Source organism: Hippopotamus amphibius, chromosome 13 (genome assembly GCF_030028045.1).
Source record: "Hippopotamus amphibius kiboko isolate mHipAmp2 chromosome 13, mHipAmp2.hap2, whole genome shotgun sequence".
Classification (NCBI taxonomy): domain Eukaryota; kingdom Metazoa; phylum Chordata; class Mammalia; order Artiodactyla; family Hippopotamidae; genus Hippopotamus; species Hippopotamus amphibius.
Window position 1 is genome coordinate 41,979,398 of NC_080198.1, and position 24,927 is coordinate 42,004,324.

At 48.6% G+C, this 24,927-nt stretch overlaps 1 protein-coding gene across 4 annotated transcripts in view; it reads left to right on the top strand.

Moving 5' to 3' along the window:
• Positions 1–24,927, top strand: part of ZDHHC3 (zinc finger DHHC-type palmitoyltransferase 3) — a 57,819-nt gene that overhangs the window by 26,609 nt on the left and 6,283 nt on the right. For 3 of the 4 annotated variants that reach the window (XM_057704423.1, XM_057704422.1, XM_057704426.1), the window contains 4 exons: positions 448–572; positions 6,745–6,841; positions 7,494–7,575; positions 12,716–12,846. In XM_057704423.1, coding sequence (XP_057560406.1) covers positions 448–572; positions 6,745–6,841; positions 7,494–7,575; positions 12,716–12,846 — 435 coding nt within the window. Of the gene's footprint in view, positions 1–447; positions 573–6,744; positions 6,842–7,493; positions 7,576–12,715; positions 12,847–15,200; positions 16,875–24,927 lie in introns of those variants that run through there. The other variant, XM_057704424.1, reaches the window with a different exon arrangement.

Consider the following 24,927-nt stretch of genomic DNA (forward strand, 5'->3'; position numbering starts at 1 on the left):
CAATAACATTCAGAGCTGTAAATTTTGATGTGGGAAAATTGGACTGTTAGATGTGATGCTCACCAATGAAAATTCACAAAGAGCGGAGCTGTCACTGAGAAATCTAATGTAAACCAAAATAGTAGTTGATGAGTCAAACCCTCACTGTGATATCTACATAGGACAGATGCAGTCAGTGAAAACCATGTCAATAAAATGAAAGTAGAAGATCATCAGGAACAATGTAACTGTCCAGTGTAGAAAATCATTCACTTTTCCCTGGGGAAATTCTTTGTCAATAATTTATCATCGGTGTTGGCATAACTCTGAACAGAACCCACATGTCGTTGGGATGAAAATGTCCTGTTCCCCTGTGTGGAATTGCTGCTTTCAAATGACTGTGACCTCTGTGGAATGTCAGAACTGGGGGAACCCCTAGCCTGACCCTGATGCCTCTCTTTCTTACAGGGTGCAGTGCCCAAAGGAAATGCCACTAAAGAATTCATCGAGAGTTTACAGCTGAAGCCTGGGCAGGTGGTGTACAAGTGTCCCAAATGCTGCAGCATCAAGCCCGATCGAGCCCACCACTGCAGGTACACTGCATCCACCCAGGCTCCCCTCCTCACCCCCTGCCCACCCCACCCCCACACTTCTGCCACAGGTGCCATCAGCACTAGGACTTCTGAAATTGCCCTGCTATGGGCACAGAACGGCCACTGTGACTCTCCCTCCCCACCTCCACAGGCGGGCAGGGATGGGAAAGGGCGTTTGGTTTGGTTTGGGCTCAGGACACCTGTCCCATGACTTGGCTTTGCCACACTTGCCAGAGGACCCTGCCCAGGCCCTTGCTTGTCTTCACCCTTGTCTCCAAATCTGTAAAACTGAGGGGATTCCTGCTCTTCCTACCACACAGCTTTATTACTTTATTAAGGACACTTGAGACAGAGCTTTAAGAAATTATTCTGTGAATGTCTAGCATCTGACACATTTAAGGGGTGGGTCCAATTTCACTGAAATTTTACAGGGAAATGAGGGGGTTGTCCTTGAAAGAAGAGAAAGACTTTTCTTTAAAACAAAACTTCTAGAGATCTAACAGTTGTAGAACTCAGCCAAAAAAGCCATTTCCCCATTTTATCTGTGGTGATTTTTCCCTTCTGGTTTTCAGATTTCTTTGTTGTTTTGAGTCTTCTCGACAAAAAAAATGTAGCTAAATATTGCACTTTTCTCATGACAAGAGAACTTTAACTACTAAATTACAGAAACACAAACATGTCACTTGGTCCCTTTTTCACTCTGGTGTGTGTTTGGGGTGGGGAGGGGCTGTGGAGGAATGAACTGGCTCCCAAAGTCAGGAGGTATCACCAGCCTGAGGCTGTGGAAGCACCTGGGTTTTGTGCGAGGTCTGAGCAGCTGAAAGGCATCTTTTCTGTGTGGGCTGCACTGCCCACCTCTCAGAGGAGGCCAGTCAGTCTCAACATCCAGATGCCATGGTCAGCTCCTAATACCTGCTGTGTCTCAGGCACCTCAGCCCACCCTGTCTCATCATTGCCGTCCCCGTGGTCATGCCCAGAGATAGCTGTGCCATAGACATGACTCTCCCTAGATGTGGAATTAAGGCTTGAGGGGGTTAAGTGGCTGCTCTAGGATCACACAGCCGGTGACTGTGTGAGACAGGATTGGATCGCGGTGTCTTTGGCTCCAAGTCCGGGGCTCTTTCCTCTAGAACTCCAGTTTGGGATGACTTGTGTAACTTGATATAACCATATGTATGTTTTTCTGTCTGCCTGAGTGAGCGATCTGGAGACCTCCCCAGCTAGTAGCCAGTTCTCAAGAGTGAGGGCCGAGGAGCTTGGGCAGGGCCCGTGGAAATTGCCATCTCCTGTGGGGTTTTCTGTCCCTAGGTCAGCTTGTTTCTGAGATCTGTATTAGAAACTAATTCAAAGCTTTCTTCTTTTGCCTGAGATGGAGGCATCAGTCTGACCTTTTCCTGCCACGCGGAGGCTTGGGAAGCCAGCTGTTTTCATCCCCTGGGTGATGTGATTCCTCAGGGCAGCCCAGGGTGGTGGAGCAGGCTCCGGCCTTGAAGTTGGGGAGGTCAGCATTGGAAGCAGCACTGTCCCTGCCACACTGGGGGACTGTGGGCCAGGCACTGCATCTCTTAGGACCTCTGTCTGTTAATAGAGGAATGTGTGAACATCGGGGATGTGCTGGGTTTACATAGGCTGGACCAGAAACAGGGAAGTGTGAACTTTATAGAAAGAACTTGGGTGACTACCGTGGTTCTTTTCTCTTTCCTCCCTGAGCCCTTGACAACCTCCACCACCAGGCATTTTCCTCACCACCTCCTCCTTGCCTCTTTTCCCAAGATGATCCGAGGGAGATATTCTTGAGTGCTAGTAAACAAATCAGCTTGAGTAAAACAAGAACTGCTGATTCAGATGAACACAAGTGAGGATGCCTGTGCATTGCCTGTTCCTGTGTCAGGAAATGTGTGCTGACAACTGCTCCTTTGTGATGGCTTATAGTGGCCCAGGCCATCTGGGGACCCACGATTTTGGATAAGCAGAATCCCCAGCGCACAAAACAGAGCTGGGTTTGTGACCAGTTGAGCCAAGGGGCCTGCTGCCCGGCTCGAGAAAGTTGGTGTCGGTCTTCCTGATTCGATAACGGGGCATGTGTTTGTGCCCAGCTTTTTGCTTCCTCTCCTCCCAGTAGTGTCCAAGGAATTTAAAACTCTTTTCCCTGAGCTCTGATAGGTACACACATAGTCCCTGAACTTGCATTGTAGATGTTCCTTCCAGCCTGGTGGTACCGGGGTGGGGCGGGGGGGTCTTCCTTTCAAGCAGGCCGCTTTCATTCTGGCGTTGAGGACCATGGAAGCCTGTGGAAATCCTTCGGGGGGGGGGGGGGTCATGCTTACATGGATGACCAAGGTGTTAGGCTTATGTGTTAGGTTCTTCTTGCACAAGGAGGTGGAGACCTCTGATCTTGGCAAAGCCTCACAACCCTCCCCACCTCCCAACAAACACACACACTGAGGCTGCGACAGTCGTGGACTGCTTAGGGCCCCCGCCAGATTGTTTATCAGTTACTGATAAATTTATATCGCACTAGTATTGGTTTTAAAGCATTTTACACACATCATCTCTAACCCTGAGAGAGCAGGGCTAGTTCTGCAGAGGGTGATTTGGAGAAGCTAAGTTTCTTTGCCCAGAGCCCAAAGTGGTGATCTGAGAGCAGTATTCTTTCCACTGCCCTTACCCCATTTGGGCACTCTCTTACCCCAAATCAGTTTCTGAGCCAGGGCCAGGATGCTATAGATGCCTTTTTTGCTTATAATTTTAATCATATTGAATGAGGTGTGAGATGAAAACCTATATGGGGAGCATGGTCCCCTTGCTACCTCTTTGCTATGTTCTTTTCTCTCCCTTTCCTGCGGCATCCCAGCCTGAGGTGGTGGAGCCCAGTTCCCCATCTATAGTGTCAGAGCCTTTACTCTGCCCACCCTTGCTAAGCAGGGCCCCGGGCTTGGCTCTGGGCTATAGTGGTGGATGGGACATGGCCCTAACCCTGGGACCTCCCACCCAGGCAAGGCAGATGCACTTGTCTGCCACGGTACGGTTTGGTGGGTGCCGCAGGAGGGAGAGTCACAGGGCCATCACTCAGGGTATGCAAGAGGACCTCAACGTGCTCCTTGGAGGGCTGAGTGCCAAGGGCGGGCCCTGGTACCTCCCTAGAGAGAGAGCACGAGCCCCAAGGGACCTGAATGCATGTGATCCAGTGAGCTTGTTGGGCTCTTCCAAGCTTGTGAAGGAAGTGCTTTGGGGACTGCAAATGGTAGGGAACCTGGAGGAAAAGGGGAGAAGCATCCTCCCTCTCTTAAAACCAGGACTTAAAACAGGGGAGGGGCCTGGGGAACCCTGAATGTAGAAACACCCAAAATACCTCCATTGAGGGTGTTTGGTCTTTTCAATGATTGCCATTGCATGCTTAGGACATGCCTGTGCCCACAGCATCTCGCACAGGAGACACTGGAGCTGGTGCAAGAGAGAAGTGCAGGGAGGAGCCCCAGGGAAAGTGGATTTCACCAGGAGATAAGAGTGGAGAAAGGGCCCTCTGGGAGCCTGCTGTGGCTGCTGTGCTTGCGCTGCCCTGCTGCATCTGGGGAGGGGACACCAGTGAGCCCCCTGCTCACTATGCCGTGGGGATTGGGAAGAATGCTGACTCTGAGGTAACTGAGTCCCCAGTGGGGTGTCAGGGGTTGTGGAAGGCTCACATTTTTTTCTTCCTCCCCTGAGGGCTGGTGCCTGAGGTGAAATAGTCGGGCAGGTGTGGGCATCACCCCCGGGCCTGGAGCATCCTTCACTTGGCCCACTGAGGGACCGGACGTTACCCTTGGTGCTCTCCAGGCCCAAGTCCCAGAGACATTCAGGCTGGGTGTTTTGTGAGCCATGGGTCAGTTAGCCTCTGAACAGCACCTCCAGCGACATGCGTGGATGGACCTCCTCCACCCACGTGCACTACCACCTGACCCAGGAGCCCGCTTCTGAACAACTCTGTAAGCCAGAGGGAGAGGCACCATCTTAGCATTTCCTGTCTTTGCAAATAGGAAACTCAGAGACCAGCACTCTGGACAACTTTGCAGCTCTCAGTGGGCTGTACTGCTGCCTGCTCCCAGAAGGATGAGTAGTGTTCTAATTTGGCTGCCCAGTGAGACCTAGCCCATTGTGAAACCCAGCTTCCCAGGGTTCACACCTGGCCTCTTCAGAGAGGCTGGAAGGGGAGAGCAAAGGACGGATTTGCTTACTCTCTTAGCTTTCAGAGGATTTCAGGCCATTTGGTACCTCTCTGCTGCTGAGCAAACACTTCCTCAGAGCACCCACCTGAAACCCCTTTTGCAAAGAAGTGCGAATGGAAGAACTGCTCCAGAGCCCAGAGCTGGGAGGTGGTTACCGTCAGGAGTTCCCCAGACAGAGAGGGGATTAAGAAACCCCAGAGCTGAGGAAGGACATGCAAGAAATGGGCTACAGGGGTGGTTTCTTGGTGGTAATGTGTTGGCTGAGGCCCAGGACACAGGGAACTTTACTGCCTACTTGTCTGTACTTTCAGGATTGTACACTGGGATTACCTATTCTTTCATTCATTCATTCATTCAGATTGGTAACATACACAGAGAGAGAGAGACTGACTAGGTAATGGAGTTGCTGGTACCTGGCTCTCTTTATTGCTCTCCATGTCTCTTTCATGCATCCTTTTCTTACCCTGCCTTTCTGGCTCCCAAGGAGATTCTGGAGCTGGGCCAGCATCTCTAACATGTGCCCATTCCCCATACGCCTGTGTTATTGCGATCCTTTGAAGTTGTGGGAAGAGCAAGGGTGGAGACCAGCACGACCCCACCACTCATCTGAGCCAGTATCTGTTCTCACTTTCCCTTATAATGGTACTTGCGTCCTGCGGCAGGGAGACCCAGGTCTGCCTTGCCACCAGAGCTCGTGCCATGCTTAGAAAAGGCCACACTTCCCCCTTGGGGTGCAGGTGAGATCTCCTTGAGAGTGGTCTGTGCTTCCTGGCCTGCAGTCTGGGAACAGCTCGCCTCCATGTCCCAAACAGCTCCTTCCACACTGTCCCCGCCCTGTCAGTGGTTCAGCCAGAGCTCAGCGAGCACCATTTGTGAGCACGGGGCAGCCTTCTCTTTCACAGTGCCCTGAGCCAACCCTTCCTCCAGGGTCCACCCGCCATAGCCCACTGCTCACTTTAGTAAGAACCTGAGATAAAGTTGGTTATGGAAACGAGTAGAAAGAAAAGCTGGTATGAACTAAGGGACTTCCAAATATATATATAATTGTATTATTTCCAAGCTTGTGTTTATAGTGTTTCATACTGTTTTGAACAAATAATGCCCCCAAGATAAATGTTAGGGACCCTATTTTAATGAATTGAAAAAGAAACAATTTTTGATGAGCCCATCTATTGGCAAATGGGTCTTCCTGAACTTGAGCTTTGGGAGTAGTTGCTTTTGAGCCCTCATTAGCCTTGTACTCTTGTTTCAGATTCTTAATTGTATCTTCCAGAAAGGGGTTGGGAAGGCATTTGCTATCGAACATCAAAGCTTCAAACAGTCTCAGTCCAAAAATTATCCCAATAACAAGTTAGTAATTTGCAAATTAGAGGGATTTCTAATCAACACTTGAGCTCAAATGACTTCTCTGCTATTTTCAGCTAAGTGGATATTACCTTAGAGCAGAAAGGTCCTTAGAGGGGGACTTCCTGCCACCCTGTGACACTGCTCTTGACCCCACTCTGAACTCTTCTAGTACTCTCTCTCATTAGCCGCACCCTGGGAGGTTCCATCAGGCCCGCCCTCGGGTTTTTGGTCTTTGGGGGGAAATTAGGAGTAGCTATATCCCATCTCATCCTGTCAAGTTTTAGAAACTGCTTCTTTCTGTCCTCTCAGTAAACCAAATTCTTAGCCCACTCTTACCTCAGGAGAGCAGTATCTTTCTCAGCCATGTCAGTTCCAGCCTGTTTTTATGAGACAAGATAAGAGGCCTTGGAGGTGGATAACTGTCCTGCTGTTTAGAATGACTGTGACCCTGGAGGTCCTGGCCCTGCCTTCCAAGCCCCTTGCAGTATACACGCAGCAAAACACTGGGTGGCGCCCAAGAGGCCACTAGCCAGGAGTGGTGCTGGAGCATGGGTTTTGAGCCCCCTCGATCTCCCGCCTCTGTGAGAACCCCCTAAAGGTCTGCCTTGTGGCTCTTTCAGTGTTTGTAAGCGGTGCATTAGGAAGATGGACCACCACTGTCCCTGGGTCAATAACTGTGTCGGCGAGAACAACCAGAAGTACTTCGTCCTGTTTACAGTAAGTCAGCTTCTGAATTCTGCCGCACCCTCCATGAAGCAATGGAGAGCTCTGTTCCTTCGAAAACTGTCAGCGCTCACAGTGTCCTTTGCTGCTGTTCAGAATAGTGCCTGGCCACGCAGGCCTCCTCCTTTCTGGCAGAGCTCTCCGTGGTTCAACGAGTGCCTGTTCCTATGCCCTTCACTTGAGCATCTAGAAAATTGACTCAAGTTGATTAGCTATAAGCAAGGGCCATGTTCTGGGCTCCCATGCCTAGTGTCCAACCTAAGTCGCTGAAGAAGGTGGCAACCCTCCCTCAGCTGCAGGTAGGTGGAGTCTATTTAGCGTGAGGGCTGGAGGGGCTATTGGCAGCCAGCTCCCTGACCTTTCAAGTGAGGAGTGGCAGCAGACCGGGAGCCCCCAGGGCAGTCCAGGTCACACCTGGTGACATGTGCTTGTTTCTGTTCTTGCCCTACATGCTCCCAGTAAATGGCCGCTTACCTCAGACCCAGGGCTGGGGGCAGGGGACAAGTGGGGGAATCTCTGGCCCCCCTCCTGCTCAGCCCTCCGCCTAAGTGTTCCTGAGTGGGAGGTTCTGAGCACCCCATCCCAGGAGCCTGCATGGCCAGAAGGTTCTCACAACAATGGTGTCTGCACTGCTTTCCTGTTTCAGATGTACATAGCTCTCATTTCCTTGCACGCCCTCATCATGGTGGGATTCCACTTCCTGCATTGCTTTGAAGAAGACTGGACAAGTGAGTATGTGCCAGGGCTTCCCTCCCTGCCCCAGGGGGGCGTGTGACCCAAGTGGTGTGGGCTCTTTGTTTCTGTCCTGGTTCCAAGGGCCAACCTCATTTTATTAGATCTCCTGCAAGCCTATGGACCGACCAGGGAAGAAACAGCAGAGGCCCGAATACCTCTTCATGAAAAAAAGCAGCCCCTTAAAAGTCAGTTCCACAAGTAAAGTAGTGAGTTGGACAGACCCTCTAGCCTGAGTGGGCCCAGGGAAAATGCGGGCCCCCAGCAGGGAGGCGCATTCCCTGGAGTGGAGCCATGCCTGCAGGGAGAGCTTTTGCTTCCATGTCTCTAAGTGAGGAGCTTTAATTGAAGGTCATTTTATTCCAACCTTGCAGAAATCCATTTTTAACTTTCTGGCTAGGACATGGATGGCTTTTGTTAATTGTTTTTGGTGTGGGGGGGGGGGGCGGGGGATTTTTTTTTTTAGCTACTTAATCACCAATTTATGTTGATTGTAGACAAATTCTTCCTGCTTTTGAAGTATCTCATTTAAATGTGCAAATGCTGAGAAAGGCACTCCAATCACAAGATTGCATAAATCTTGAGGGAAAAATAGAGATGCTGAAAAAATAAATAAAATTTAAATTTTTTAAGAAGACTAAAAATAGGTTATAAGAAAACAATTTTTGATAGAGTAGTCCTCCCTTATCTGCAGGGGATATGTTCTAAGACCCCCAGTGAATGCTTGAAACCTCAGATAGTACAGATCTGTATATATGCTATGTATTTTCCTATACATACATACCTATGATAAAGTGTAATTTATAAATTAGGCACAGTAAGAGAGTATCCTAATTGCCGGCATCACTGCTCTTGCACTTTGGGGCCATTATTAAGTAGAATAAGGGTCACCTGAACACAAGCACTGTGATACCATGGTAGTTGATTTGGTTGGTAGCATATGCAGTGTGGACACGCTGGACAAAGGGATGGCTCATGTCCCAGGAGGACAGAGCAAGATGGCGTGAGATTTCATCACGCTACTCAGAACAGTTTGCACTTTAAAACTTAGGGGTTGTTTATTTCTGGAATTTTCCATTGAATATTTTTGTACTGAGGTTGACTACAGGTAGCTGAAATTGCAGAAAGCAAAACCAAGGATAAGGGGGAAGACTACCGTTGATACTGGAGGAATTGAGAGGCCACATGCTGGGCTCCATCTTTCACACATAAATCTGTGAGGCAGACATCTTGAGCAGAAACATCATATTGTCACTCTTTTTCCATTGATTGGTCCCCTTCTTCATTTCATCATTTTTTTAGGAGTTTTGCTCTTCCTGCACATACTGACTTCTTAGGCTTTTTCTTGCTATTATTTCCCCCAGAACTTGCGAGGCTGTGAAAAGGACAGTATCTTTAGCTCCAAACCAGATATTGAGTGTTTCCCTGCCTCTGTTTGTAGTTTGTGTCTGCCCCCTTCTACAGTAAGTCCCCTACATATGAGCTAGTTCCATTCCCAGAGAGCATTGTAAGTCCGATTTGTTCGTTAAGTGTAACAAAGTTAGCTTAGGTACCCAACTAACACGATTGGCTATATAATACTGTACTATAATAGGTTTATAACACTTTTCACACAAATAGTACATAAAAAACATACAAAAAATAAAACATTTTTAATCTTACAGTACAGTACCTTGAAAAGTACAGTACAACGGCTGGCATACAGGGGCTGGCATCGAATGAACAGGCAAAAAGAGTTATTGACTGGAGGAGGGAGAGGAGGTAGGAGATGGTAGAGCTGAAGGATTGTCAGCAATAGGAGAGAGAGGGCAAGCTGCAATTTCACATGAACTTACTTGCGTAATTGGACATGAGAACACATTTCCATCTTTGAAAGTTCGCAACTTGAAGCTTCATATGTAGGGGACTAACTGTATCTCCCTGGTCCTGTCTGCAGCTCTGCCTGCGTTGACTTCATCTGGGGGAAGAGAAACCGCTTGGGTATTAGTCACCTCAGGCTGCCATAACAAGATACCATAGACCGGGAGGCTTAAACATTTATTTCTCACAGAAAGTCCAAGGCTAGAAAGTCGGAAGGCTAGAAGGTCCAAGATCAAGGTACCAACCAATTCCATTCCTGGTGAGGACCCTTTTCCTGGCTTGCAGGTGGCCCTTTCCTCTTGTGTCCTCACATGGCAGAGAGAGAAAAGCAAGCTTTCTGGTGTCTCTTTTCATAAGAGCACTAATCCTACCATGAGGGCCCTACGTTCATGACCTCTTCCGATCCTCATTACCGCCCAAGGGCCCTGGCTCCAAATAATATCACACTGGGGGTTAGGGCTTTGGCATATGAATTGGGGGGTGGTTTACAGTTTAGTCCGTAGCACCACATCTCCCCGTTTTCGTGACTGCCGCAGTTCTGGCACAAGCCAGGGAGAGGAAGGTCAGGCTATTGGACAGTATGGGAGAAGAAAAGAGGATGGGGCGAGGGGGTTTCTGCACATCATGCCAAGTTCCTTGGTGAACAGCTGAAAGTGCACACATTTGGTGAGGCCTGGGGCTCCAGTTCAACTCCAGATGTGGCCCTGCTGACTTGGTAGAGGAGTCCAACAAGGACGTTTTATCATCTCAAATACTGCCCACCTGTCATCAAGTTAACAGACGTGGGCAGTGATGAGAGTCATGAAGGCTGTTGATGGGGCAGGGGAGCTGGCAGGGGCCGTTGAGCACACACATTGAGCACACACACACACAGGGCTTTTGAGCAGGGCCTTATCTCAGCCTCATAACAAAGCTGTATAGTGGGAGAGATGCTCCCCGCTTTGCAGATGACAAAAGCTGGGACTCACAGAGGTTGAGCAAGTTCCCCTGTCACATGGCTAAGAAGAGGGCCTGCGATTCAGGCCTCAGTCTGAAGTGGGGTTTTCCTGCCCTGTGTGGAAGACTCCAGTGCCCAGGGTTGTCTTTGGTCAAGTTTCCTGATGGAGGCGGCTTGAGGCACCCAATTCCTATGGCAGCACAGCTGGGAAGGTACAGGCCAGTCCCCAAAGTAGAAGCCTGAGAGCTGGCTATACAAAGCAGTTAATACCATTACTGCGAAGCCTTGGATGAGCTTGGGGCCACCCAGCTTGTGTAAGAAGGATCCCCCAGGATGAGGGTACTTTGAGTTAATGTTCAAAGATGGGTAAGGAGGTAGTTCCACATTCCCTAGATCTGGTTCCTGCCTCCCCAAACTCCGTTTGTAGTTTCCAGAGCCAGCCCATGAGGAGAAAGATGCTTACAGCTGTGCAAGCATGGAGGCCAGGCCACAGCTTCAGGGCAGCTAAGGTGGATCAGGAGGATGCAAGGGACCTCCATCCAAGGAGCATCCCCCACATGCTTATGCTGGGCTGAGGCTGAGCTGTGCAGAATTCCTCTCATGAATTCTCAATCATTCCATGACACAGCAGGGAAGACTAAAGCTCAGAGAGCCCTGACCTCTTGCCCAGATTCTTTTGTGGTCAGGCATTGCTCCAAGGCTGATGGACAGCAGTAAGCCAAACAAAGTCCCTGTCCTCTTGGAGCCTGGGGTGTAGTGGGAGGAGCAGGTATCAAGCAAGGACACAAAGAAACAGCTGATTCCCAGTGCTTGGGTTGGGAGACACTGGGGCTGGAACAGAATATTAGTGAGAGTTCATGGTCTGAAGTGGGTACAGAATCCATGTCCACCATGCCTGCCTGACCTCAGAGCCCTTGTCCTGCCCACGACCCTGAGCAGCCCAGAAGCCAGGCGGGCACCTGTCCCAGCTGTGACCACCCAGGACCAGCCCATCAGGCTGCTAGGCCACCCTAACCACACCCTGCCCAGCAAGCAACCAAGAAGGGAAGTCATGTGGAGGTGTTAAGTTCTGAGGAAAATGTGAGGACATAAGGCCTTTAGACGAGATGCTCTTACCGTCCTACACATTCAGTGCTGGTGTGTCTCTAAGCTCGTTCCTTTTCCCCTCCTGACGTTCCTGTGAGGGAGCCAGCAGGGCAGCTTGGAAGGGGCACTTACTCCCTGAATTCCAAAAACCCAGTGAAGTCCAGCTCTGCCCTGCAGGATCAGACCCCTCCTGTCAGGAAAACAGGCCTGAGCCCTGGAACAGCCAGAAACATGGGCCACGGCCCAGGTGTGACAGGCCTGACAGCTGTTGGCAAAGGCAGCAGTCCTTGGGTAGTGAGTGCCAACCAAGGGGCCTGGGCCAGTGCCATGAGCGGGTCCCCCGTCTCCCGAGGTGGTCCAGGGCTCTCCTGAGAAGCTGCCTTGATGGTGAAGAGCCAGAGAGGGGGTCCCCTGCCTGCTTGCCCCCCACCATCTCCCTCAGCACCTCTGCTTTTCTCTTCAGTGGGTTGGGTTTCTGATTCAGACTTTGTTCAGACAAAGGATTCTGCTGCCTAAAACAAAACCACATATCTGGTCAAACCTCACTGCTCAATGGTGGAGGGAGTAGAGGCCTGGAGAGGGACAAGGACTTGCTTCAGGTCACACCCAGGCCAGGGTGGGGTCATAGCAGGGACCAGCAGAGTGAAAGCGCCTGTTCTGGGCCAGGTGGCTCTTCTGTCAACTCCCCAGCTTGAGGACTGACTGTCTCAGGGATGCAGATGCTCCTGAGAGCAGGCCTTCCCAGTGGGCTTTACCTCACACCTGGGTCAGGCCGAGCCCCCGCACTTAGACGGCACCCTGCCCAGCTTCAGATCTCAAAGCCACTGAGTGATCCTCTAGACCTGCCCTTTCCTCTCACCCATGAGCAGATAGAGGCGCAGGAATGAGAAAATCCACAGCCAAACCAGGCCTGGACTGAGGCCCCTCCACCTGTGCAACCTGCATTTTGCTCTCTGAGGAGAGGAGGGTGTCATCAGGCCTTTGTGCCTCAGCTCTGAGTCCTTTCGGGTCCTTCCATGTGCTGGGTGCTGTGCTTGGCACCAGGATGCAGACATCCACGCTGGCAGGGAAGGGGGACGGAGAGTGAGGAGTGGTGTGTGTGAGGGAGGGGAAGCCAAGGAGGGCTTCCCTGAGGGAGGGCTGGTGCAGCCAGGTGTGGGGGAGGACGATCCCTGCCGAGGCCTGGAAGCCAGAGAGGGGCCCTGGGGGTAGCAAGTGGCAGCCCTGAGCCCCACATGTCCCTTCTCTTTCAGAGTGCAGCTCCTTCTCGCCCCCCACCACCGTGATCCTCCTCATCCTCCTGTGCTTCGAGGGGCTGCTCTTCCTCATTTTCACCTCAGTTATGTTCGGGACCCAGGTGCACTCCATCTGCACGGATGAGACGGTACGCAAGTGGGCCGCTTGCCCACCACCTACCTCCACAGCTGGGGTTGGGGGCGGGCTGCTTGCAGGCCAGACCTGGGAGCCCAGTGGCTAGGCCCCATTGTGCAGGGCACACTCCTCCATTTGCAGTGACACGGGATCTTCTTCCTCCCTACTTGGGACTAGCACTCAGGTCACACTAGAATGGGGACCAGCAAAGGGTTCCGTTTTGTTACGAGTCCTTCCACCCTCTCGTGATGGTTCTATCCTGTACACAGCTCGTGTCGGGCATTCTGCTAGGCACTGGGATGCCCTTCGCACTAGTGGCCACAGGCCTGGAGACAGGTGGTGGACAAAGGGCACCCTGACCCAGGTGCCACAGGCAGGGTCAGCTTCCCAGAGGAGGTACCTTCATGACCAGGTCCTGAGAGCAGAGTCAGGAGACAGCCCAGCTTGGGCCCCCAGAGCAGTGGGCCGCAAGGCCTGGCTCTGGTCCTTGTCTGCTGCCTTGTACCTGCCCCTGCCTTCCACCCTGTTCACAGCTCCTTTTCTGGGGGCTTCGAAGCTGCTGGCTTGGCCAGGCTGGAGCCCGTACCCCCGGTGCCACTGCCACTACCTCTCCACCTTCCAAAGGTGTCCAAAAGCCTCCCGGTGGTCAGTCCATGGCTGTGTGGGCATTTCTTCCCTTTTGGGGTTTGGGGTCTGGGTAAGGGGCCCCAGAAGGACAGGGCAGCCCAGCCCTTAGCTCTGGGGTGAGGTGATAAGTCTGTCCTGGCTTTTCAAGGTCCCCCTCAGGTGGCAGCTCACAACAGTCATCTGGGGTCTTTGGGGGGACTTTGGCCTGTTGAGTAGTCAGCCTTGGGTGGAGGCTCATAGGAAGACTCAGTCCTTGCTGCTGCTGCTGCTGTGGGTGTGGAGATTCAGCGCGCAGAGAAGGATGATGCTGCTGGCTGCCAAGGCACCATCATTGGGATCTGGGTCAGTTCCCAATGGTTTAGAAGGTTGGGTGCCTCTCAGCACCTTTTTTTCCTTTATAGGCATTCATACCATTATAAAAGAGTATCTGTGAAAAACGTAGCCAATGGTGTATATCCAGCTGTGTATCCCTGCAGTAAATGTGACTAACTTCTCTGTGTAAGACCTACAGGGAACCTGGAGGTGACTGTCTGGCGCACCCACTGTTGAGACATCACCAGGCCACACAGGCCATGGTCTGGGGGAGCTGGAAGGAAAAGTCTCACGGCCCCGGTCCTAGTTGTTCTTCCCTCTCAAGGCCTTTAGGGGAGTTGTGTTGAAAGGAAAGGAGAAAGGAGACGAGGGCCTGCCGCTTATGGGAAAGGGCATCTTGCCCTTGGCCTATATCATCCCAGGGCCCTAGGCTATGAACAGAGACTCAGACTGGGCTGCCCCCTCGGGCCCCACCCCTGCTTCTCCACCTCACAGAGACCACAGCAGACAGACCCCTGGCCAGGCTCCTGCCAGGCTGCTTCTCCCCTGTCCTCTGGCCCCACCCACTGACCAGCTCCTTCAGGAGAAGGGAAGAGGGAAGGACCAGCCTGCTCCCCCAGGCCTCATTTTTCTTGCTATACTTGGGGAGTGGTGTGGGCTCTGTGACAACTGCTGAGGTGTCTTCGGGTCACACTTCTCCCCAAAGGAGCACAGGAAGGCTTTTGCCGGGACCAAGGCTGAGGCTGAGCAGTCTGTCCGTGCGGCTCCTCTAACCTATACTAATCCCTCTCCTTCCTCCTCTGTGGTGACCTCTGCCTCCCGTTCCACCTCCTCCACTGCACCTCGCCAGCCCCACTAAGCAGGGCACTCCTTGGCCTCTCAGGCTGGCGGGACTAACAGTGCCAGAGCAGTCATTTGACTTGGTCCCTTTTTTTTGTCTGCAAAGTGGTCATAGTAGCTTCAGACTTCCCATGAACCAGTCCCAAATTAATGGCCATCCTTGGCTATCATGATCTCAAACTCCCCACCAGCTGAGGCTTCCTACACCCCAGCCTTCCCAGCGCTCCCACGCACACAGCTCATCACCGGGCCCGAAGCACCTCTGCAGACCCAGCAAGGACTCACTTAACAGAACACAGGATTGCATAACTAGGAACAGTGGCTCAGGGGCCTGCTGACTTTGCTCATTTGTCCCTTCCTTCCTGGAGGGACTTATACATATGTGCCTAGGTGCCCACCCAAAAAAAAATTATGATTTTTTTTTTCTTTAGCACTTTATGAGAGAAGAAAAATGTACTATATTGATAAGCTTCATGGCTTTAAAAAAGGAAGCATGTACTCCATTCACCTCAAGCTAATGGATATCTCTTCCCCCAAAACCACAGCCGTAAAGTGCTTGACTGAAAGTATGATTGTTCTTGTTTTCAGGGAATAGAACAATTGAAAAAGGAAGAGAGAAGATGGGCTAAAAAAACAAAATGGATGAACATGAAAGCCGTTTTTGGCCACCCCTTCTCTCTAGGCTGGGCCAGCCCCTTTGCCACGCCAGACCAAGGGAAGGCAGACCCGTACCAGTATGTGGTCTGAAGGACCCCCGACCAGCATTGCCACTCAGACACAAACCACATCCCAGCACTACCGTCCGATCCATTCTCATGAATGTTTAAACCGAAAAAGCAAAACTACTCTAAAACATTTTTTTTAATGTCTCAAGTAAAATGGCTGAACATTGCAGAGAAAAAAAAATGTCCCCATGTTTTATTTTTAAAAGATCATCCTTTCTATTTTTTTGGTGACCGAAGCTGCTTTTCTTTTTTCCTTTTTTAAAATCACTTCTCTGGCCTTTGGTTTCCTCTCTGCTGTCTGTCTGGCATGACTAACGTGGAGGGTGCTGTCTCCAGGCCACGCCCCCTTGTACTAACTGAGTCGTGACACTTGTGCGTGGACGGACCAGTCCTGGACGCCTGGTTGGGACGCATAGGAGAGTCAGGAGGGCCCTTGACCTCCCACTGCTCAGGAGGCAGTGGCAGGGGCCCAGATGGGACTTAAACCTAACTGAAGACGGATGCTTACCCCTTGTGGCTTGAGAGGGCCGGGATCAGGGCTGGAGCCCTAGAAAGGGTCCTTGACACAGCGACCTCATCCCCCACGTGAGCATGATTTGCCTCGTGATTCACAAAATCAATTGCCTGCCTTGTACTTTATGAGCTCTGGGTGTGTAGAATGACTTTGGGGGTGGGGAAAAGGGGTCTTATTTGTATTCTGAACCACCAGTTATATTCCAACTCTGATTATGTGGAAGAATGTGAAGGAAAGACGTTTTTCCAGTTCAAAATGCCTTACACAATCAAAAGAAGAAGAAAATGATGCAGCTTCAGGCGAGCTACATTGCCTTTTACGTCTGCTTACTCCCCCACCGCCCCACCTCTCCCTCTCCTGGCGCGGTGTCGGTTAAGCAGTGTTACTGCCAAGTGAAACAGCCACAGCCCCGCCATCAACCCCTTCTTCCTCATTTTGTACATCTCTGCAGTGGGTTTACTTTCTGATATGTTAGACCCATAAATGTGCACGTACCTGGACACGCGTGCACATTTGTCTGTATTTTAACCTGGGAGACCGTTGTCTGTCGTGGGCTGACCGTGAGGCAAGGGCAACATTACAGCCAAACTTTTTAAAATTGAGAGATGGCCACCCATACCCTGGAATCAGCAGACACACCTAAGCCTGCAGCATTGAGACGGACTGGCTTTCCCACGTGCACACTTGTGTGCTGAGTCTCATTTGAAGGAGGAAGGGCCTGAAGACCGTGCGGGGAGGGGAGGGGACAGGGAGTGTGCGTCAGACGCAGAGGTCACAGAAATCCAAATGCCCGCCACCTCACACATGGGTTTGTTTTTTAAGCGATCCCCACAGACCTCCTTTTTTTTAAATCTTTTGCTTGGGGTGGGTTTGGGGTGAGGTTTATTCAATCAGCCCTGGGTGGGAAGAGACTTCATCTAGCTATGTGATCTTTCAGAAAAGTAAGTGGAACATGCTGCCTCTTTTCAATTCTGTCAGTGCTTCCACACGGAAACAAAACGCAATAAAATTTTTCCGAAACCTGTTCTGGCTGAGCTCCCCTCTCTCACAGCGTTACCCCTCGAGGAGAGCCGATTGTCCAGTCAATGAGAGCGTGCTGTGTTTGGGCATTTCTTCCATTGCTTTTAAAGGACATTTATGCACGCTCCCTCTCTTGAATGAGGTTTCTATTGTGTCACCTCTAAAGGACAGCCCCCTCTTGGGCAAGCTGGCCCCTCTGGGCCTCTCTCCTCTGGCTCTTTCTGCAGCCTGAGTCCCTTCCCTTGTGCTTCTGGCCTCCAGTCCCTACAGAAAAACTCATCGGGTCTGCGGAGTTTGCTTCTAGGGCTGGGCCTGGGAGAAAGACCCATTTTCCTCTGTCCACCCAGCAGAAGGCAAAGTTGAGCCAGGGGAAATCACTGGAAATTGCCACACACTTCCTGGGACATCGCTTTGAGAAGCTCTTCACCACCTCTCGGATGTTTAACCAAAGAACCCTACGACCTTTTCTAAGTCAATTAACTTCAACCTGCCTCTGCTGTGCTATTTATGCCATGCTCAAGACTGCGATGTGGGCTTTTTTTTTTTAATGCTGCTTTTAAATCTAGTTTGTAGCATTTGTTTCCCACGTGTTCCCCCCACCCCCCAAACTTATGTTTATGGAAGAAGTGTGGCTGTTGAATGCCTCTAGAGCAATTTGGAAAGCTCTGGCTCTGCTGCTGTCCCTCATGGATCCATCCCTTGGGAGACAGTGCTTTTGTTTTGCTCCTCCTGCCAGGGAAGGGAGAGTAGGACTCAGGGAATGTTCTTAAGTATTTGGATGCCTCAAAATATCCCATCTTCAAGGGCATTTTTTAAAGTGATCCAAGGTTAGTTCTTCTCCCCCTGGAATTTCTAAGGAATACAGTAGATAGTGCTGAAGATGCATTGAATTTTTTTTGAATCCTAAAAACAGAAACTCATCATTTACACCTAAGTGCACCATGTATATCTTTCTCAGAGAGAGAGCCTCCTTCCGACATCCTGTATGGTTCTGTCTCTGGGTTTTTATGAGCCCTTTGGCTGAAAGAATGAATTTTCCTCAGTTCTCAAGCCAGAGTGAAATGCTGCACTCAGAACATGGGAATACCCCCAAATTTCCTTGTTCTTCCTGTTTCATCTTACTGAGATGGAGAACGTTTCGCCAGGAGCACAGTGACTAAGGAATGTGGCTATCCTCTGCAGCATAGTGATCAGGCTTCAGCCTGGCACTGGAAGAAACAGGCATCCCCGAGCCCTCCTCAGTATTCCTAGATGTCTGATGAAGGAGGACACCTCTACACAAAGGCAGCCCCAGCCTTTTGCTTCAGCACATGAGTCCTGACAGCACTGAATGCTCTGTGTGTGGAAAAATGAGCCAATAGTAGCCACAATCTTTCAGAAGGTGGGCTCTGGGGAGTGGAGAGGAAAAATAAAGAGGAAGGTGACTTGGCCAGTTGGATTAGGTGACTCCTTCCTGCCTGACAATTTCCAGTTTATGTTCATAGCAGCCATGCTGAACATGCAAAAGGTTTAGGAGCAAACAAATCCACACATATTTGCATGGGCTTAGTGACATCATGCACAAAGTGGATTTGGGTAGAAATGCATGTGCTATGTCTCCTTCTAATCATACCACTTAATCTTTGTAGTACTTTTTTCTTGGAAGAACCCAAAGTGAGATCCCTTGAGTTACTAGCTTTTAAAATCCACTTTCCTGATGAGGTAAATTAAGCAATGTTATTAAATACTTCCGTGAGGTCAGCATCACACAGAAACCCCAGACCTTGGGAGGCTGGGCTCGACTGGGCTGGGCTCTCCCAGCGAGGCTCAGGGGTTTTACATTTTTCTCACTTCAAAGCTTATAGTGCTTAAGCCTGCAGGGTGAGCCAGCCAGTAGAAGTGAGGAGTTCCAACCTAGAAAGGGCCCTTAGTTATCAAAGATATGTGAAGAGAGGAAGATTTTGCTAGAATCCCTCTTGAGAATCTTCTTGCTGAGGGATGTACTGGGGCAGTGCATCTCAAAGTGTGGTCCCTAGACCCGCAGCATCCACATCACCTGGGGACTTATTAGAGATGCAGATTCTCAGGCTTCACTCCAGACCTGCTGAATCAGAAACTCTGAGGTGGTGGGGGTGTAGCGATCTGGATTTTCACAGCCCTCCAGGTGATGGTGGGCTGAGGATCCATTTGGGGCTTGCAGGGGTTGCCCAAAGGCCTGCTAATGATGCGGTCCTGTGTGCTGCTGGGCTCAGCATGGTGCTAGGTGGGGTGTGCCCACTGTGAGCCTCTCTTCCCTCATAACCAGCGGCCTCCCCAACCAATGAATGCTGAGAAAACAAGGAGAGTATCTGTTTGAAGGGGAGTCAGACTGTTAGTCTGTCCAGCAGTCTTCCTGCACATCTTGTCTGGCCAACTGCTTTCTGGACCAAGGGGCCCTTTGGGTGAAGAACCATCCCAGAAGGAGATGGGAAAGAGTGAAGCCGGCGGTCCTCCCAGTGAGAGCGGTCGCCGGTGAGTGATTAGAGCCGGGGGTGGCCACACACATGAATGTCCTGGCCTTTGGTTTCCATCTGTGAACCTCAACACCCACGTGGCTTTTTCTTGTATCTTTTAAATATATATCTGCCCACAAATCACCTAACAGAGGATAAAAGATTCACAGTGAAACAAAACCAAGCCACTGCCGAGTCTACTCTCCCAAATTGAAGACTTCATTTCCCCACCCTCTCCCTCAAGAAAAAAAATCATTGATGACTTGAGCCTTGTGATTACCCTAGCAGAGCTGAGTGAGTCCCAGGGATCCCTTATCTGTGTGCACAGGAGCTGATGACGCCCATCCAAGGAGTTATGAAAAGCTTTGCAGAAACCTTCGGGGGAAGACACATGCTCTGACATGGACATAAAGGATGCCCTGAATTTCTGCAGCTGAGGTCAGGGGGTGATGGGGCCTTGGACCGTGGCCTTGGTCTTTGGTTCAAGTCCCTGCTCAACTACTTCCTTCCTATGTGACCTTAGGCGGTAATTTACTTAAGCCTCAGTTTTCTCATCTGTAAAATCAGGGAGATAATCTAAATCACAAGATGCTGTGAGGATTCAAAGAGAAGAATGAATATAAATGCTAGGATGGTGTCTGGCACGTTGTATGGCTTTAGGGAATGCCAGCTCTGCTGAAGCTGTGCTTTTCAGACCATGTGCACAACTGTTCATGATGTGTGAGATCAATTTATTGGTTTGCAATAGCATTTTTTAAAGAAATAAAAAATAACACATTATATCTTGTAAAATACGTATTGTTTCATGAAACTTTGTGGGTGTGGGGAGTGTCCTTGGTTGCAACAGAAAAGTATTCCCTATTGTGGGTTGCACTAAAAAGATGTGAAACCACTAATGAGAGTTGTCTGGCCATCTCTGAGGAGGGCACATTTGCATGGGCTGCAGCACCTCCAACTTTCTATGTCTGAGATGTAGGGAGCAGGGGGACCTCCTCCCCTTGTTCCATGGGCCTCAGCTGAGTCCTGACAGAGCATGTTCCTGGGTTTCTGCCTCCTGGGGAGCCATAGTCTTGGTACATTCATTTTGGGGCATTGGTGAGTTTGTTTATAGATCACAGCTCATGTGTCATCCAGGCAGACCAGGCCCAAAAGTCCCAAGTTACACACTCCCTGCAAGAGGTGCTGGTTTAGGCTGTTGCCCCCTTACCGGGAATCAACCATTCTTGTTTGCATAAGCCTGAAGTGGGTATCACTGCTGCCTCTGTAAACCTCTAGCTTAAGAACTCTGCCTTCAGGGATACCTTTAAATCCACACAGAACTCAAAATTGAGTCCTACCGGGAAAAAGAAACTCCACTGGCTCCTCCTGAACCTGAGGGTCCAGACCCTCAGCCTTCCTTATGCATCAGATTCGTTTGGGATATTTTTTCCTCTTCAGACCCAGAGTTGACACTCCTGGATGTTTGTCCACTTAACTGCTGAGGAAGTTCATCTGGTGGGCAGGCCAGGCTCTGTCTGGAACATTTTTATGAGCTTGCTGAGGAGGTCAAGTAGAGCCCAAGAGTACTTTTCTGGAAATAGCCCTCTATGGGCTCTCTTTTTTTTTTTTAATTGAAAAAATTTTTTATTGAAGTATAGTTGACGTACAATATTATATGAGTTACAATATAGTGATTCAAAATTTTTAAAGGTTATACTCCATTTATAAGTTATAAAATATTGGCTATATATTGCCTGTGCTGTACAATATATCCTTGTAGCTTATTTTATACAGAATAGTTTGTACCTCTTAATAACTTGCTCCTGTATTGCCCTCACCTTTTCCCTCTCCCCACTGGTAAGCACTAATTTGTTCTCTATATCTGTGAGTCTGCTTCTTTTTTGTTATATTCACTAGTTTTTTGTAGTTTTTAGATTCTACGTAGAAGTGATATCATACAGTATTTGTCTTTCTCTGTCTGACTTATTTCACTTAGCATAATACCTTCTGAGTCCATCCATGTTGTTGCAAATGGCAAAATTTCTTTTTTTATGGCTAATATTCCATTGTGTATATACACATATATATATATATATACACCACATCTTGTTTATCCACTCACCTCTTGTTTTACACTTAGGTCGTTTCCATGTTTCGGCTATTGTAAATAGTGCTGCTTTGAACATTGTGGTATCTTTTTTTTGGGGGGGGGGTATACCAGGTTCAATCATCTGTTTTTTTTTTTTTTGGGGGGGTACACCAGGTTCAATCAACTGTTTTTATACACATATCCCCGTATTCCCTCCCTTCCTTGACGCCCCCCCCTCGAGTCCCCCCCACCCTCCCTGCCCCAGTCCTCTAAGGCATCTTCCATCCTCGAGTTGGACTCCCTTTGTTATACAACAACTTCCCACTGACTATTTTACAGTTGGTAGTATATATATGTCTGTGCTACTCTCTCGCTTCTTCTCAGTTTCCCCTTCACCCCCCGCCCCCTCCCATACCTCGAGTTCTCCAGTCCATTCTCTGTATCTGCATCCTTGTTCTTGTCACTCAGTTCATCAGTACCATTTTTAGATTCCGTATATGTGAGTTAGCATACAATATTTGTCCTTCTCTTTCTGACTTACTTCACTATGTATGACAGATTGTAGTTCTATCCACCTCATTACATATAGCTCCATCTCATCCCTTTTTATAGCTGAGTAATATTCCATTGTATATATATGCCACATCTTCTGTATCCATTCATTTGTTGATGGGCATTTAGGTTGCATCCATGTCCTGGCTATTGTAAAGAGTGCTGCAATAAACATTATGGTACAAGTTTCTTTTGGGATTATGGTTTTCTTTGGGTATATGCCCAGGAGTGGGATTACTGGATTATATGGAAGTTCTATTTGTGGTATCTTTTTGAATCAGTGTTTTTGTTTCTTTCAGATATATACCCAGGAGTAGAATTGCTGGGTCATATCTTAGTTCTTTTTTCAGTTTTTTGAGAAACCTCCATACTGTTCTCCACAGTGTCTGCACCAATTTACATTCCCACCAGCAGTGCACAAGGGTTCCCTTTTCTCCACATGCTCGTTAACATTTGTTATTTGTATTGTTTTTGATGATAGCCATTCTTACAGGTGAGAGGTGATATTGTTATTTTGATTTGCATTTCCCTGATGATTAGTGATGTTGGCCATCTTTTCACGTGCCTGTTGGCCATCTGCATGTCCTCTTTGGAGAACTGTCTATTCAGGTCGTCTGCCCATTTTTTAAGTAGGTTGTTTATTTGTTTGTTTTTGATGTTGAGTTGTATGAGCTGTTTATATATTTTAATATTAACCCCTTATCAGTCATATCATTTGCAAATATTTTCTCCCATTCTGTAGGTTGTCTTTGTTTTGTCAATGGTTTCCTCTAGTGTGCAAAAGCTGTTAAGTTTAATTGGGTCTCACTTGTTTATTTTTACTTTTATTTCCTTTGCTCTAGGAGACAGATCCAAAACTTTATTGCTACGGTTTATGTCAAAGAGTGTTCTGCCTATGTTTTCTTCTAGGAGTTTTATGATTTCTGGTCTTACATTTAGGTCTTTATTTTGAGTTTATTTTTGTATATGGTGTTTGAGAATCTTCTAATTTAATTCTTTTACAGGCGGCTCTCCAGTTTTCCCAGCACCACTTATTGAAGAGACTGTCCTTTCTCCATTGTATATTCTTGCCTCCTTTGTCTTAGATTAACTCACCAAAAATGTGTGGGTTTATTTCTGGACTCTCTATTCTGTTCCATTGATCTGTTTGTTTTTGTGCCAGGATCATACTGTTTTGATTACTTTAGCTTTGTTGTATAGGCTGAAGTCAGGGAGCATGATTCCTTCAGCTCTGTTCTTTCTCAAGATTGTTTTGGCTATTCTGGATCTTTTGTGTTTCCATACACATTTAAAAATTATTTGTTCTAGTTCTGTGAAAAATGACATTGGCATTTTGATAGGGATTGCATTGAATCTGTAGATTGCCTTGGGTAGTGTGTTCATTTTAACAGTATTAATTCTTCCAACATAAGAACACAATATATCTTTCCATCTGTGTTGTCCTGTGGGTTCTTTTACTTTGTTTCCCTCTACAGCATTTCTCTGCCTTTGAGTGAGGATTTGCAGTAGAATTGAAAATGCATTGGGCAGAGAGAACGCACCAGTTCTTGTCCTCGTTCTGAGGCACGACCAGCAGGATGAGCTTCAGCTGCTGTCACGACCTCTCAGAGCCCCTGTCTTCCCCTACACCAAGTGTCAGTACTAACACCCACCTCTTCTCAGGGTGGTTGTGAGGACCCACAGTCACAGCTTTGAGTGAGCCCAGTCAGTGCAGACTCAGCCAATCTGTCATTTCTGGGTGACCCCTCTGCAGCCTGGTCTGCCACGTGGCCATGTCCCAGCTCCCCTGCAATCATGGTTAGAATGCCTCTCTCAACAAGCTGTAAATGATCACCCAGGAAGGGAATGCAGAATCCCCAAAGCAAGTCACTCATCTGGCCATCACTGCTCCCACTAAGGAGGGAGGCCTGGTGAGGGGCCAGACCGTGAATAGCACAGCATCCTGTGCCCCAGACCCACCTGAGTGTCCCTCAAGAGTTGTGTCAACAAGGTCCATTTTCTAAAACAGATTTTTTTGTTCTGATTATAAAAGTCACACCTGCTCCTTGGTGAAAACTTGGAATATGTGGGAAGTCTCCAGAAATAAATCAAACCTAAAATCCCATCCCCAAACCCAAGTTCTACAATGATGTCAAGATGCAACTTTGCTTTCTTCCCTCATCACCACGTGAACAGGACTTTCCAGTGTATGTAAAACTATTGATGCCAATTTTTAAAAAATTTTATTGAAGTCTGGTTGACTTACAATTTTGTGTTAATTTCTGCCATACAGCAAAGTGATTCAGTTATATATATTCTTTTTCACATTCTTTTCCATTATGGCTTATCACAGGATATTGAATATAGTTTCCTGTGCTATACGATAGGACCTTGTTGTTTATCCATTCTATATATAATAGTTTGCTTCTACTAATCCCCAAATCCCAATCCTTCCCTTCCCTAGCTCCCCTCCCCCTTGTCAACCACAGGTCTGTTCTCTATGTCTATGAGTCTGTTTCTGTTCCTTAGATATGTTCATTTGTGTTAGATTCCACATATAAGTGATACTATATGGTATTTTTCTTTCTCTTTCTGGCTTACTTTGCTTTGTATGATAATCTCTAGGTCCATCCATGTAGCTGCAAATGGCATTATTTCATTCTTTTTTATGGCTGAGTAGTATTCCATTCTATATATGTACCACATCTTCTTTGTTCATTCATCTGTTGATGGACATTTAGTTTGTTTCCCTGTCCTGGCTATTGTAAATAGTGCTTCTATGAATATAGGGGGTCATGTATCTTTTCAAATTATAGTTGTGTCTGGGTATATGCCCAGGAATAGGCTTGCTGGATCACATGGCAACTCCATTTTTAGTTTTTTGAGGAACCTGCATACCGTTTTCCATAGCAGCTGCACCAATTTACATTTCCACCAACAGTATAAAAGGGTTTCTTTTTCACCACACTCCAGCATTTATTATTTG